Consider the following 15575-nt stretch of genomic DNA (forward strand, 5'->3'; position numbering starts at 1 on the left):
GCTGCAGAGCCTCCACCCCATGCCATTACATGCTCTGCTTCCACCTCCCCCCCTTGTCTCTGTCTGCCCTGTTCTTCTCACGCTTTCCATGGCCTTTGTCATTAGTCCAGCTATGCTTCTGGGGCTTGCTGTCCAAACAGCACTCCCTCCTATCCTTCTCCATGAGGTTTACTCTTCACTCCTGATTTTTGCCTGCATGCTTCCCACCACACCTCTCTTCTGCACATCCCTGACACTCAGCTAATCATGGCAACCTCCACAAAAAAAAAGGAGAGAGAGAAGGATTTCTCTGAGCCCCATTATTCCACCAGGTTGCCATGTCAGACTGTCGGATCTCAGAAGCCAAACCAGGTGATTTTACCCTGAACAGATTAAGACAGTTTACAGGATCCCTTGCATTGTCTGATCTGAGGAGAAGCAGTGACAGTGGTCATACGAACTTCAAAAGAGGCTAGCCTGTAAAAATTGTCACATGATGCAATTCTTAGTACCGGTCTGGCAGAAGTTCATAACACAAAGACTTATTGAGCATTACTAATGTCTTTCATTTAAAAGATTTGTTTAAAGAAAACAATCCACATAAACCAAGGTCCCAGAGGACTTTTTGAACAAGTAGCTCTGAACGTACTGTTAAACTGACACGTTGAAAGGACCCTGCAATTTACACATGAAATGGGATGTTTGGAGGAAGATGGTTGTGGACGTTTCGTTCCCTAAGCGTGCTAACAAGCTTTTCTCCTTGTCTTACAGAACGCTGTTAAAAATATGCCAAAATAATTCTGTTGTTCAGGTTTAAGCTACATATTCCCAATGGAGACAGAAGAATGGCATCTCCAATGGGGATGGGAGATGGTGCAGAATGGCACAGTTTATTAAAACTAATTTTATTGTGCTCTAAGACAGGAAATACTGTGTTGAAACAAATAATTCAATAGAATAGCTTCCTGTTCTCCTCTCAGCTTTTTCGATCCACTGTCATGAACCTATGTTGTCAGTTCCAGTATTTATACCAATGGAATCTGTGTCCTTACCTTGTCTTTACAGTCTCAACATTAGCATGAATTCTTCTCAGTCACACATGTGGGCTGTGAGAACTCCCAGGGCAAGAACTGTTCCTAGTTGTGAAAGCTGGATACAGAATTATTTCAGCTGAAAAATAAATGGATTGACATAGTCCCAGTAATGGATTCCTATACAAAAACCTAAGAATTTTCACTTTCAGCTATAGATGGTTTATTCAAATTTCCTATTCCATAGTAAGTGAACACAGACATTTTGCCAACATTACCACCAGTGCTGGACGCTCAGGCACAGGAATGGAACAAAAGAAAGACTGAACTTGAAAACTTAGCCATTCTGAAAAAAAGGATCTTCCCAGAAAACAATGTCTGGTTACCCTTGTGCTTCTTTTGGCATTGTATGTCGTGAGTGGCAGCATGACAAAGAATGTTCTCTTTATTCAGCTTCTGTTTATGTCTCCTCTTCCTCTACAGTGCAGTTGCTCCCTGTGGTTTCACTAGTACTTAGCTGCAGCCTGTGGGAGATCAAGCTCTGATATCTGGTCCCACTCCTTCGGAAGTCTGCTCCCAACACACATACTTCCTCTTTTGCATATACCTTGGACTTAATTTGGAAAACAGACTTGCATTATTCCATCCTGTGTTGTGGCCTTGGAGAGTGAGCTTGTGCTGCTGGGAAAGCTGCCATGAGTGCAGTCAGGGCTCCTGTGCCACTCATCACACACACAGATGCCCCTCTGCCCTCTTTTTCCACTGGTAAGCAGTTCTCCATCCTGCAGCCTTCAGAGAGGAGGTACAACGAGCAGCTTTTCTGCTTTCTGAATTTGTTACTCAGAGGAGTTCTGGCCAAACAAAAGATCCAGCGACAGGTTTTTCTGTTCTTCTTCAGAATGAACTAGCCGGTAGCCCAGTAAGTCCATCGCGTCCTTGCATGCATTTTGTACTTTTTCTATTTTCTGGAAGGGAAGGGTCTTCCTCCAGGCCTCGGATACGCTCAGCGCATCTCTGGATCCAATCTCAAAGGCATTTCCTCCTTGCCCCTTCCCATGGGTAATGTTGTGCACCCATTTCTGAAGTTCTGGTGTGAAATGGAGTTCTGCAAACCTGTACATCTGAGCAGCCTTTGCTAGTGGATCTCTGACAATGTCTTCATAACGAACCAGCAGGTAACGGTCTTTCAGGAAGCTGGGAATAGCCTGCCTGCCTGCCTTGTAAATCTCAACATGGCTTTTGCAGATTTCTTGCATAGTATTGTAGGGTCCCATTTCTCCCTCCATCTTCTGGGACCCCAGAACAATGTCACTGTCACGTTTCAGGTCTACCACTGTATTCTCTCGGGACCTGAACACAGCTCGAGGATCTCGGACCAAGTGAATGACTTTGAGGTTCAGGGATGGATCAGTGAAAAGGGAGTAGAGGACTTTCAGGTCAAAGAACCGAACCTCCTTGATGGCAACATGGCTGTAGGTTTTACAGGCTTCCTCCACCTTACTGAATGGGTACTTGCCACAGACTGTCCTACAATTTCCTGCAGTGATTATGTCATTGCGACTGAATGAGTCGCAGGCAGGGGGGGAACACAAGGCTCGGCTTGTCTCCCACTTAAATAAATCAGACTTTTTCTTCTGGGTAGACATGTAGACATCAAACACAGACATGTCACACAGAAAGACCGACCTGACTAGGTCCCGCACTGCCATCTGTAAGACTTTGGCACTGTTCTGGTACATAGCAACCCACACATGCCATGCAGGCTCCATCAGGTAGAAGACACTGGGGTGCTGGCTGAAGATCTGTCCAGTGAAGGAAGATCCTGACCGCCAGGAGGAGAGAATGAGGATGTGGACTGGAGAAGGCTTTTCTTCCATGGGAGCATTGCTGCAGGTTAGGAAGTGGATCAGGAAGGACAGAACTGCCAGACTCAGGAGTACTTGCACCCATCTTGATTTCATCATGGTTGCAAGGGACCTGCAGAGACAGACAGAGGAAGATCAGCATCACAGGGTCATGAAGAAGGCACTTGTGGTGAGTTATGCTCCTACCAATCCCACTGCAGGCTCAGGGATTTGGAAAGTTGCCACACTACCATGACACTGTGAAAACCACAACACAAGATATCCTTCCACAGCCAGATCACATAGAGGGAGAGAGAGACAGGCCTCCAGGGCAAGCTGGAGGCCAACCTGCACAGGGCAGTGCTGGAGCCCAGCTCCTGACAGCTTGCTGTGTACAACATTTGTGTGCAGCCCACCATTGCACTGAGCTCAGGCAGCCATGCCCATGCAGACCAGCTTCCTCCCTACTAAAGTAGCAAAGGTCTGAAGTGTGCCCTAGCAGGCCACAAGGCAGACACTGCTTTCCCCCGACATGTGCTCACTACCTTGTCTTCTGGGTCCATTACAATGTGCGAATGTTCCCAGTCAGAATTTCTCTAACCTCCTCCTTATGCCCTGCCTCAATTTCCCTTTGCATTGAAGCCTTCAGAGTAATTTCCATGGAGGTGGGGAGCTGAGGAACTGCCTCCTCCCATGACTTCAGTTACTGTAGCACTGATACTTATATTTCCAGGTGTAGTCATTGCTGATAACCAACTAGAAATCATAGTCATCTCTCCCTCTAGCATATATATGCATAATTTTTCTTGTTTATCTTATCTACCTGCTACACACTCTGTCTGATATTTGAGTTCATAGGGCAGCAATTACCATTTCTCAGAGACAGGACAATAATGAGTTTTATCCATTGGATTGGGTATTGCCAATATGTGCTACCACAACTTGAATATTATTTCAGTAATGCCTTGCAAGGATGAGGCTGTGCAGTTAGTGAAGGACCACGTACTTCTTGTCTCCCGGACAAGAAGCCCACTGATTTTTTTTGGTTATACAGATGCCCTGTAGAGTTCAGTTCTGACAAGAAACTGATTTGGATAGACATTTGGACCAAGCCTAGTAACAGCTGCTAACAAAGACCATTGTAAAAGTAAGTCATATATTAGCTTCTTCCGTGCAAATAAATACAGTAGCGTTTACCAAAAGTCCTGGCTTCCAAATGAACTTTGTGATATCACTTCCATCTGGCACCATTAACATCTTTATTCTAACGCCCAGCAAAGTTCCTGGACTGCAGCCAGGCAATCTTAATTCAGAAAAAGATGTTGAGCAGGCATGAACACTGGCCTTAAGACACCCAGGGAGATATAAAGCCACGGAAATCATTATTTCTCTGAAAATCTACATGTGAATAGTCTGAGTAAAAAAGAATGGGTTTGGTTTTGTTGGGAAGCAAGGGTATACTTTTACGTTCAGTAAAACCAGGGTAGGACAGCTGGATGTTGTAGATTTCACAAAGCATGCCGACCATCCATGTGACTGCTGTTGTTGTTTGCCTGAGGAACAGCCTCATGTGAGGCAACTGACTCAACAGGGAATTTCTTCATGCGTACAAGCAGCAGTAATGATTTGTGCCCTGACCAGTCTGCCCCAAAGGGAGAGGAGAAAAACTGAAACAAACTAGGAGTGTCTGGTGATGTGGAATAGAGGAGCAGTAAAGAGAGGTAGAAGTTCTATCAGACATTTCCAAATATGAAAAAAATACTAATTGAATGCACTTATTTTTCACTGCAACATCTCTTGCTCATGGCAGCTGGGATGGTTCTAAACTAAGGTCTTAAGGTTAACCACTTTTTTTTCCCCTACAGCAAACATCCAGAGTCACAAGCAGAGTGAATTGGTTCACTTCTCATTGCAAAAGTGAAATATGAAAGCCCTCACAGAGCTGCAGAGCAGATAGCCACAAATGACTGAGAAAAGCTCAACTGCAGTACAAAAAAGGCACACTGTTACTGTCAGCTGCAGTAAGACGAGCCAGGATTTAACCGAGAGCAGAACAAGAAGGAAGAATCATAATGTGTCAAGGATGAAGAACAGAAACTACTGAAAAAGACAAAATCCAGTGTCATCATGTTAGGTCTTCCTATAGTACATGCAAGAGAGGACAAAGAACTGGAATCTGCCTGCATTGTGCAGCTAATAAAAACAAACAACCCCTCCCTAACAAACAAACAAAACAGAGTTGTAAGCTTTTGTATTTCACTTATGTGTCAGGTTTTAGGTACTGGGGGGTCTGCAGGGGTGGCCTCTGTGAGGAGTCCAGAAGGTGTCCCACGCTAGATAAGAGCCGGCTCCAGCTGGCTCAAAAAGGGACCCACCACTGCCCAGAACTGAGCCAATGAGCGATGCTGGTTGCACCTCTGTGAGAGCACAATTAAGAAGGGGGGAAAAAACAAAAACAAACAAAAAAAAACCTGCTGCACAACAGCAGCTGGGAGAGAGGAGTGAGAAAACGTAGAGAGAAACAATTGTGCAGACACCCAAGTCAGTGCAGAAGGAGGGCAGGAGGTGCTCCAGGTGCTGGGGCATAAGTTCCCCAGCAGCCTGTGGAGAAGCCCGAGGTGGAGCAGGCTGTCCCCCTGCAGCCCACGGGATACCATGGCAGAGCAGATCTCCACACTGCAGCCTGCGGAGAGGAGTCCAGAAAGGAGTATGTGATCTGGGGGGAGCTGCTGCATGTGGGGGACCCATATTGGGGCAGTTCCTGAAGAGCTGCTGCCTGTGGGAAGCCCACACAGGATCAATTCAGGAAGGACGGCGTCCTATGGGAGGGACCCCACATGGAGCAGGGGCAGAGAGTGACCATGAAGGAGCAGTGGAGGTGAAGTATTATGGACTGACTGCAGCCCCCATTCCCCTGCACCAGTCGAGGGGAGGAGGTAGAAGAGGGTGGACAGGAGGGAAGGTGCTTTTAGTTTGCATTTAGTTTTTCACTGCTCTAGTCTGTTAGTAATAGGTAATAAATTACTTTAATCTCCCTATATTGAATCTGTTTTGCCCATGATAGTAATTGGTGAGTGATCTTCCTGTCCTTATCTCAACCCTCGAGCCATTTTTCATCATATTTTCTCCCCCAGTTCCTTTGAGGAGTGGAAGCGAGAGAGTGGTGTGGTGGAGTTTCGCTAGCCATCCATGTGGAACTACCACAGCTTTTGTGGAAACACACAGAGACCTTGGGAAAGCTTGATCCTAGCAAAGAGCGAGAGTTAGAGAAAGCAGCAAGCAGCCCCAGGGACACATACCCACCAAATACACTGTGATTATGGGTGGCATGTCTCCAAATTACAGGGTTGGTGCACCTGTGCATGTCTGAGGGAGCTGACAGTACAGCGCAATATACTTCACATCATGCAGACTGTGGCTTGGCGCTCTACCATACAAGTATGGGGGAGCTCTCCAGACCTGCACTGGTGTAGCAAAGAGTATTGGGTGCCCAAAAAGCCCCTGACATGAGTCTTTGGTGGCAGTGATGCTTGCTCATTGTTTTATCATATCCATCCTCAGCTGGCCTGGTTAGCTTCTGCAGAGTTAGAAGCAGCATTTGCCAATTCAGAGAACACATGACATGACCGAAACTAGTGGGAAATATGGAGAAGACAGTCTGGAGAAGCAGGAAATACCCTCTAAGCCAGACCAACAGCTTCTGTCTGCCCAAGGAAACATATAGCACTTTAATGACAGCCATATGTCTATAGCACTTTTCAAAAATTATCCCCAGTTCAGGCTGGTGAGCACAAGCAGAAAATACAATCCTGGGCACCAGAATATCCACAGCAGCTACCAAGAAATAGTTGGAAAATCTCACCTCAACATGTCCTCTTGAAGCACCACCAGACCTGCTTCAAGCAAGGCTTCCCTCCTGCACGTACACTGCTGTGGTATGTACTCCTCCAGGCAGCCTTACAAACACCTGTGCATTCATGTACAGGCACTTAGCCTTTCACACCAGGATCTCTTATACACTAATGTACTCAACTGTTACCTGTATCTGTGCTTGCACCTTCTTGTACCTTTTATTTATGTCCGAGCTCTGACTACCATGCCCGCCTACTTTGACCTGCTTTAAATTAGAAAACTCCACCCTCCACTAGCGGCAAAGCACGAGAATGGCAGTTTCTTGAAGGGGCACAAATGACCAAACACTACTAGTAAGTGAGAAGGGCCAGGAAATTCACAAAGGCAACTGAGAATTGATTTTGTTGAGACCCTTTGCAGCCCGTGAAAGAGCCTGCTGTTCTTAAAAAGAGGAAGGGGGATGTTTGTGGAGTGTCAGAATGAAAGATGAACAGCAAACCTTGTTGCAGGGAGGAACGTCTTGCCCACCAGGAGCGCTGGTAGGGCGTATTTGCCCACTAATGCTCTGTCTGTGTGCCACGTTGCTAGTAGATGCAGCGTCTCATACAGTCTTATAGACTCCTTTCTGCCTGTGCTCTGCTTGAGTTACTCTGAGGGCTGAAAATTGTCTGAATAGAGAAGCTGTGGGAGGATCAGCAGGACTTGTCCTATTAATGATTCACTGCCAGAAATGCTTCACTGATTCACTGCTGTGACAGACAAGGTGGTGAAGAAGGGCAGAATTGGACTCAAGGGAAACACGTGGTATTCTGCAACTATGAAGAGACAGTCCCTTTGGGCTATTCCTATTCTAAGTGTCATCATTTCTGTCACACCTTCTGGTGAGGTGTTGACCTCCTGATGCCATCCTGTGTCCCGGGGGATCTCACCGTGCTGCTTTTAGGACTAGTAAAGTGTAAGAGACAGCAAAAGCAAGAAATCTGGGCCCTTCAGCAGGAGGGACACCCTGAAAGGGGAAGGTCATGTTCCCTTTCACTTGCTGCATTACAAACACAGATGGTCAAGCCCTGCTAACCCCGGGTTGGGAAACAAGGTGAGGAGCTGGCAGTGGTCCAGGTAGAGCCCTGTGGAGAGAACCAAGCAGCGTTCTGTGCAGCCTGGATTTCAGTTATGTGTTCCTATGCCCTCCACGGACACCACCTGTAGGATTGATTTATCTCTATGTCAGTAAGAGTTACAAAGCTGGTTTGTATGGTCACACCACTGAATAGCTCTTCCTGAAGCCTAATTTCTCCCTGCCAACACTTGCATGAACAAAGATATATGGAAATCCCGTTCCAGCTGTATATCGTTTGCCCAGGACATGCTGGTCCTTTGGCACCAGTATTCAGGCTTTGTGACAGCCACTGAGCACTGCTGTACAGTCCTCTAGTCACAGGGTTCCACAGACTTTTTCAGTTGCACAGATCCCAAGTATGAGCTGCTTGGCTGAACTTTCCAGACGGCAGCTTCTGTGTCATGAACAGTTTTACAGAGGGGAAAAACGTACTCCTCTTTGGAGACAAGGCTTGGGAAGGCACACTCTTCTAGCACACTGACCCCCAAGAGACCTGCACATTGTGGAAAGTGAAGTAGGAATCCTCTGGCTCTTGAACAATGGACATGCCTCTCCCTGTATGTCTGACTGATAAGCTTTAAGTGACAGATGAAGCAAAGCAGAAACATGTGGCAGTAGTCATCATGTGCTTGACGGCAATTAGCCCAGTGCCACTTGGCCTTGAATGCCTTCCTTGCATCCCACGCAACGGCTGACCAGATTTCTGTTTTCTACCCTGTTCCTTGATTAAAAGTGTTTTCTAAGGACTCAGAGACTAGTGAGCCCTGTGAGCCATTTCATGTTCACTGAAGAAGAGAGCAATGCACAGTGTGCATGCACACACTGGCACAACCGACCCAGGGCAGCAGCAATGAGAAGAGACTGAGGAGTAATGTCAAAGGCATGATCTGGCATATTACAACTATATTTGGTAATACCATCATTTTGTATCAGGAGAGACAGTGAGCCATATCTCCCTATTCAGAGTCTTTATTGAGATACAGCTTTCACATGCCCTGTAGAACACAATTTGTCTTATACCATGTTGAGATCTAAAGCAGCTCATGGGAATGCTGCTGGAGTCTGTCTCCTTGCACCAATTGCAAAAGGAATCATTGTGACTAAATCAGAGGAGGAATATTAACCCTGGAGCGGTGTGTCACACACCTGTGTAACGCACAAGGAGACTCAGACTGACAAAGGCCTTCATACATTCTGTACCTTTCTCCCCTCTTCAATACAGGAATGCCTCTGTCTCAAGAGCCCTGTCCTTGAGAGCACCCTCCTTTAGAGACATCAATAATTATTCACTGACAGGATTCTGGGAACAGATGAGAGGGGCATTCTCTTCTAAAATTTGAAGGGAAGTTTGCTCTCTTAGAACATCCTGTCTGGCTCAGATCACAACTTTGACCTTGGAGACGCATTTAGATTCTCAAACACAAGGTCTGATGCACGGGTACTTTTGTTTACCTTCCTGTTGGAAAGGCAGATTTATGATGCATGTGATGAGGTGACTCACATTTCTTGCATCCCTGAAGTATGAAATCAGGAGCCGATGTATGAATCTATGCAGTGATTACACACTGGTGAAAGAGATCTCCCTCTCAAAGCAGAGGGAGTTCAGGTGTTTCCTAGCTGGCACCATTAAGGCTGTAGAGGACAGACAAGGTTTAGGGATCTGCTGGACTGAGCATGACAGAAAGCTGCAATGTGGCCACTCACACAAGAGCCGTGCAAACCCTTCTATGCTGATCACTGTATTTTGAGTACTGCTGTATTGTTACTGCTGTGTTTTGAAATGCACAAGGAAAGCCTTGCTCCTTGCAGAAGAGAAACTTGCAAGTAATTGTCAAAAAAAAAAAAAGACTACTTAAATTGTTTGTCATTTTCATAGGGCTGAAGGGAGCAGAGCAGAGCAGAACTCTCTGGCTTTTTCAAAGAGCTCTATTTGGCAGGGATGCTTTATGCAGTCACTATGGTTGCTTTCGATTAACACACAAAGCCAATAGCTAGAAATTATGCACATGTGGAAAATACACTATAGATACACTGGGTAACTGAATTTCCGTCTGAAAACCTTTACATGTGTGGAAACAAAACCTGAGCTTACGCATAGGAATAGGTTAAAATGTTCTTCTTCAGAAGAAGAAACTATTTTTTTCCACTTTCACTGTAAGAAAGGAGTCAAAAAGAAAAATGAAACAGTGGAGCACAGAATACTTTAACAACAACAACAAAATCCTGAGTCTCCCTGCACAAAACAAAATGGTAAGAAGATAAAAATATCTTTTTCACAAAAATCAAGCAGCAATAGTAGGAATTAATACCTCTGCTAAATATAGTGTTTATATATCACCGTGGAGTAGGTACAACTTTCCAGATTAAAGAGATATGCATATACTATTTCGTATTTTGGTCATTGACGTGGGCAATAGGTCAGAGTGCACTCTCAGGAAGTTTACAGACAATACCAAAGAGAGGGATGGCTTCCCCTCTGTTAGGGAAGACTGAATTTGGAATACTGGGTTCAGGAAAAGACAGACATTGATGTAGTGGAGTGAGCCCAGAAAAGGCCACAGAAGTGGTTGGGGCAGGCGCACAAGATGCATAAGAGCCTGGGAGGGTGGAATCTGTTCAGCTGGAACAAGACAACAGGAAGATGTTATTGCTGTTTGACACTGCCTAACAGGAGGGCACAAAGAGGCTGGAGACAGCTCTCAGAGGTGTATAGGCAGAAGATGAGAGGCTCAATATGAGGAGAAAGTTTTTCACAATAAGGGTAGTCAAGCCCTGGAACAGGAAACCAGATAGGCTGTAGGAACTTCATTCTGGAAGATAAAAATTCATCTGGACAAGGCCCTGAACAACCTGCTGTATTCAACTCTCCTGTAAATAGGGGGTCGAACCATAAATTTCCAGAGGTTCCTTTAAACCAAAATTACTCCGTGATTTTGTGATTTCAAACGGAAGTGGCAAGACTTGAAGGAAATAGCTCTTGCCTCAGAGATGCATCCAAATAGGTGGACAGCTGAACTACTCAAGAAAGGAGCAAAACCCTGTGCAAAAATATACGCAGACTTGAAGATTCCAGCATGCAAAGCAAAGACAAGCAGGCTATAGATGCAGCCATTAAGAGCTAGAGGTGATGTGTGGTAGGTAGCAGGAAAGTCATAATGAAACATACCGAACCTTCAGGCAACAGAACATAGTTTTGAGTTGAACCATTCTGCCCTAGTTCTACAGCTATAAAGAAAATTGAACAAATGTATGTTGCTACTGAGGATGTAGTGGTTTGGAACTACAGAAAACATTCAGGTAGATCACAAACCGTTAGCAAGTATCATGAAATCAGCACTGCTGAGTGTTTCCAGACTATAGAGTTGAAGATGAAAGCTTGTAACTTTCTTAGACTCTTCACTGTCATCCACAGGCTAGTATTTGTGCTCCTCATTTCTCCTGATCTTTGTTTCTCTCTTTATTATTTAAACTGATTCAATCTGAGTTCATGTGATTGCAGGTTACTTTCTATGACTCTTCTGCGAGATAATGACTGCTTGCCAAACCAATTTCTAGTGTTGCTTCTTATTACCTCAACAACTAATTCAGTGACCAAACCTCCCATTCACATCAAGAAAAAATATTCTTATCATTATTAATAATATTGGTTTTCCAGTCTCTAGCTGAGAAGCTAGAAGTCTTTTATAATCACACAGTCTTTCACTGTATTTATTATTCTAATACCACGGAGATCTGCATATGTAATCACACAGGGGCAATAAGACCCCTTCTGTAATGCCTTCTTTTAATTCCTCTACAAAGATATTTTGAGACAAGCAGTTGTATTTTACATTACCAGCATTACTTGTAATATGACTTTCACTTGTTCTTCTACCCTTCATAAACAATGCATTCCTTGAATATATATGCTCCATTCATGAGTGCTAATCTGTAGCAGTTTATAAGTCTCCCCAACTTTATGACAAGTACCAGGAGTTGTCACTCCTCTATTTTATTGCCTTTTTTTTTTTTTTTGCATTAGTAAATAAACATCATGGCCATATTTGTGTTACATTACTCCATTTCCTGTATGGACTGCCATGTCTCCACTATCACCTACCTTTGGGTTACTTGAGCTAGCGTTACTATTTTCTCCTTACTCTTATCTTTTAACTGATTTTATTTTTAACTGCTTTTTAATTTTCTTGTGTAATGACATAAAAAGTTATCCTACCAGGCTTGGACAGATAAGACAGTTCTGCCCTAGTCCTGCCTGTTCAATAGCAGGAAATAGAGATCAGTAACCCAGGAAGAACCTTACTAGACCATGTTTCCACATTTTACAAAATACTGCAGTGGCAAGACTCATGTATTGACTTCACTGTACTATAGCACTCAAATATCTAAAGGGGAGGAGGAATGGGAAAACAGGAAAGGAAGAATGAAGCTTATATAAATAAGGTCATAAGAATGAGGTCACATAATACTTTACCACCAACTCACAGAAAAGACACAGTAAGAAAAAAAAAATATTAGGCTGTTGGATTCATTTCACTGGTCATCTTATGCCTTTTTTTTTTTTTAATGTATATGGACTATCTAAAACCAGAAATCAGCACATGCACTGTAACTTGGAGTAGAACAGCTAGTCTAGAGTTGAGAGGAACAACAGCAGTAAGTACAGCTGAGGCATGCCTAGTTCACAGAAGAGTGCAGAAAAGTCTGTGCTAGCAGCAGCTACTTCATAAAATCATAGAACCATTTAGGTTGGAAAAGACCCATAAGATCATCAAGTCCAACCAGCACCTAACACTACCAAGTCTACAACTAAACCATGTCCTTAAGTGCCACATCCACACATCCCTTAAGTACCTCCAGGGATGGTGACTCCACCACCTCCCTGGGCAGCCTGTTCCAATGCCCAACATCTCTTTCCATGAAGAAATTCTTTTTGACATCCAATCTAAACCTCCTCTGGCACAACTGAAGGCTAATTCCTTGTGTCCTATCACTTGTCATCAGAGAAAAGACACCAACATCCACCTCACAACAACCTCCTTTCAGATAGTTGTAGACAGCAATGAGTTCTCTGCTCAGCCTCTCCTCCTCAGCCTCCTCTTTTCCAGACTAAACAGCCTCAGTTCCCTCAGCCACTCCTCATAAGTCTTGTTTTCCAGTCCCTTCACCAGTTTCATTGCTCTTCTCTGAATGTGTTCCAGCAACTCAGTATCATTCTTGTAGCAAAGGGCACAAAATTGAACTTCTAGTTGACTTCTGTCAGGCATTCATGAAATAAGTGGTTCAGATGCATTGACAGCACCTGTTTGCTCTGGTGAGGCTACAGGGGACAGTGACTCAAGAAGCCTGTACAGCCTGGACAAATGAGGTTACGTGCCAACCCTCATGCACAAACAAGCTTCACAAGACCACCTTCCCCCGGGGATCCTGTTCCCCATCCCCCTCCCAAGTGATGCTCAAGTCTCACCCGAGCTCCCCAGCAGGCTGCACCGTGGTTTGCCAGGGCCTCCCTGCTGCCTCTGTGCAACTGCCCAGGGCAGACCCCTCTGGATGCAGGCGTCCACGGTGTCTGCATGCTGGTGCATGGCAGGTTAGTCCAGGCAGGCTCTCATAGCCAAGGGCCATAGGCCTATGGTGGGAGGCACTCAGCGACTGTTCCAGACAGCAGTCCCATGCAGGGGCAGTAAGGGCTGCTGGAGGAGACAGTGAATGAGGTAAGGGCCAGGACCTGGGCTGCATCCACAATCTTAAGGCACCTGGAAGAGCTGATGGCTTCACTGCTGGCAGGTGTGATTGAGCCCAACCCACCTGCAGTGCCACAGTTTGCTTGGCTGGGCTCTGCTGCCAGACTCTTTGGAAGCTGAGGATGAGAACATTTCATTTCATTTCTTCATCTGCCCAAGAGCTGAGAAGTTCTTTCCTTTTCCAAGAAAAGCACTAGGTTGTCTTACTGCCTAGGTCTCTGTTTGAGGTCATCTTCCTCCTAAACATGACCAGCCCAGACAGTGCAGCAAAGAGCAGAAGCACATTGTAAGCCTGACCCAGGAAATAAAGCTCATGCTCACCAGCTAAGACAGGGAGTATGGCTATGCATTAGCCATAAAAGCACTGGAAGGATTCTACCAAAGCACTGCCAATCTTGTCTGGGTATCTGAGGAAGAGAAGCTTGAGATATTTGTTTTAGTTTTCTCCTTGGTCTCTCTGCTGAAGGGGCCTTCGTTGGCACAAAGAACCTCCAGATGCCAGCTTAGGCTTGTGTGTATGGCTGGCAGAGTGCTACGAGCTACACCCACATCGTGAAGCAAAGCATCTGTGATTATGATGCCTGGAGAATGATTCCATCGTATTCGTGTTTTAACGTTAGTTTGCTATCACAACAGGGAAAACTTAGGTGTGGTCAAATGGCAGTGGTATGTTTGCAAAAGATGGCAATAGAGGAAGTGGCCTTGACAGATCTAAGTGTCTTGAGATTTGTGAGGTATTTACATGCGTATGTCTCTGGCTGCTGGTCAAATGACATTGGGCTCAGAGGAAACAGAACGTTGTTAATCACTGTAGGTTACTTGCATGTTAACAGAAATCTCTGGAGGGTTTTTTAAGGGAAAGGTATCCACGAAGGGAGAGGGATTTGAAAGGAGCAGCTTTCTCTAAACAATGAGACCTATTCATTAGTAATAACAGCATAACAATGCAGCAACAATGAGCTGTAAAGTCCACCTGGCCCAACAGACCCTTTGCACATCATCCTATTAATCATTTATCAATCTTTGTCTTAAGCAGCTCGGGTTATTTGGTTTTATTTTGAGGTCTAAAGGCCCCAGATCTCCTAAGTGTCATATCATTAACTCACAGCCCCAGCATGATTCTCTTTTTGTTCTAGGATTGCTTTTTTGAAAGGAAAGGATGAAGCCTGGACATTCAACTGATGTGTACCTTTTCATATAGTATTTTCCTCAAAAAGACACCTTCCCTCTAATGGAGTACTGGTACCCAGATTTTGTCCTGGACAGGACAGGAGAAGGCAATCAGATGTCCACAGAGCCTGGCATGAGGTCTGGGAGCACGCAATGCAGAGCTAGCTCACTTTTCCCACGGAAGGGGAGGCAGGATCAACCTGTGGGTCTCACCTCTGCAGCAAGACAGGTGAACAGAGCTGGAGGTGACAGCATGAGGCATTCTGCATATCGCTGCTCTGTGAAGAGAAATGTCTCCCCAGGACCCTGACTACAGCAGCCAGTATGATGGGCATTACCTTCTTGTGACTGCACAGGCACTGCCCCCTCTTTCCATGGAACAAGCGGGCACCTGGCCACCAGTTCCTTCTCACTTTATGGGACTTACGCACTCAGTCATCAGCAACCTGGGCAAGGTGGCACATCACACACACACAATGCAAGCATTTCACAGGGGTACCACCCTCTCCTTCACTGCTGTGGCAGGAAACACTCAGCTACCTCAGCCTTGAACAGCTGGGAATTGGCACCTGGCACTGCCCACACACCAGTACCCACTGCTCTGCTGGCAGGGAGCCGTAAGGGCCAACCCACAGTGGCAGGTGGGGCTGTCTGTGAGGAGGGGTCCAGCCACTGCAGGGAGCCTCTGGTGTCACTGGGATGGGGTGGCTGGCTCCAGCCTATGCCAGGCTTGCTGGGCCCATCCTGCCCTGACTATCTGCTGAGCACAACTGAGGTGCAAAGGGCTCTTCCTGTACCCCTGCTGATGGCTGGGCAGGCCCCAGCCAGACAGCTGTAGGGA

The 15575-nt window shown here is 45.6% G+C and overlaps 1 protein-coding gene across 2 annotated transcripts; it reads right to left on the bottom strand.

Moving 5' to 3' along the window:
- Window positions 1-1216: 1216 nt before the first annotated feature.
- On the bottom strand, window positions 1217-15487 carry LOC308176528 (carbohydrate sulfotransferase 4-like). 2 transcript variants are annotated; one of them, XM_080552330.1, is made up of 2 exons: window positions 13288-15487; window positions 1217-2987 (listed from the first exon to the last, which is right to left on the bottom strand). In XM_080552330.1, exons 1-2 carry the CDS (start codon window positions 13557-13559, stop codon window positions 1847-1849), a joined length of 1413 nt encoding a protein of 470 aa, XP_080408456.1. In that variant the 5' UTR covers window positions 13560-15487; the 3' UTR covers window positions 1217-1846. The 2 variants fall into 2 exon arrangements, with proteins under 2 accessions (XP_080408456.1, XP_080408457.1); XM_080552331.1 differs by lacking the exon at window positions 13288-15487 and adding an exon at window positions 6717-7006.
- Window positions 15488-15575: the final 88 nt, after the last annotated feature.

Source organism: Anser brachyrhynchus, assembly GCF_964034855.1.
Source record: "Anser brachyrhynchus genome assembly, chromosome: 12".
Lineage (NCBI taxonomy): Eukaryota > Metazoa > Chordata > Aves > Anseriformes > Anatidae > Anser > Anser brachyrhynchus.

Excerpts from the sequence above, each read along its gene's own strand:
- LOC308176528 (XM_080552330.1), bottom strand. The coding sequence starts at position 13,559 with ATGCAGCCCAGGTCCTGGCCCTTACCTCATTCACTGTCTCCTCCAGCA. Across the intron at positions 2,988-13,287 it reads CAGCCTGCTGGGGAGCTCGG|GTCCCTTGCAACCATGATGA; the intron begins GTGAGACTTGAG and ends CTGTCTCTGCAG.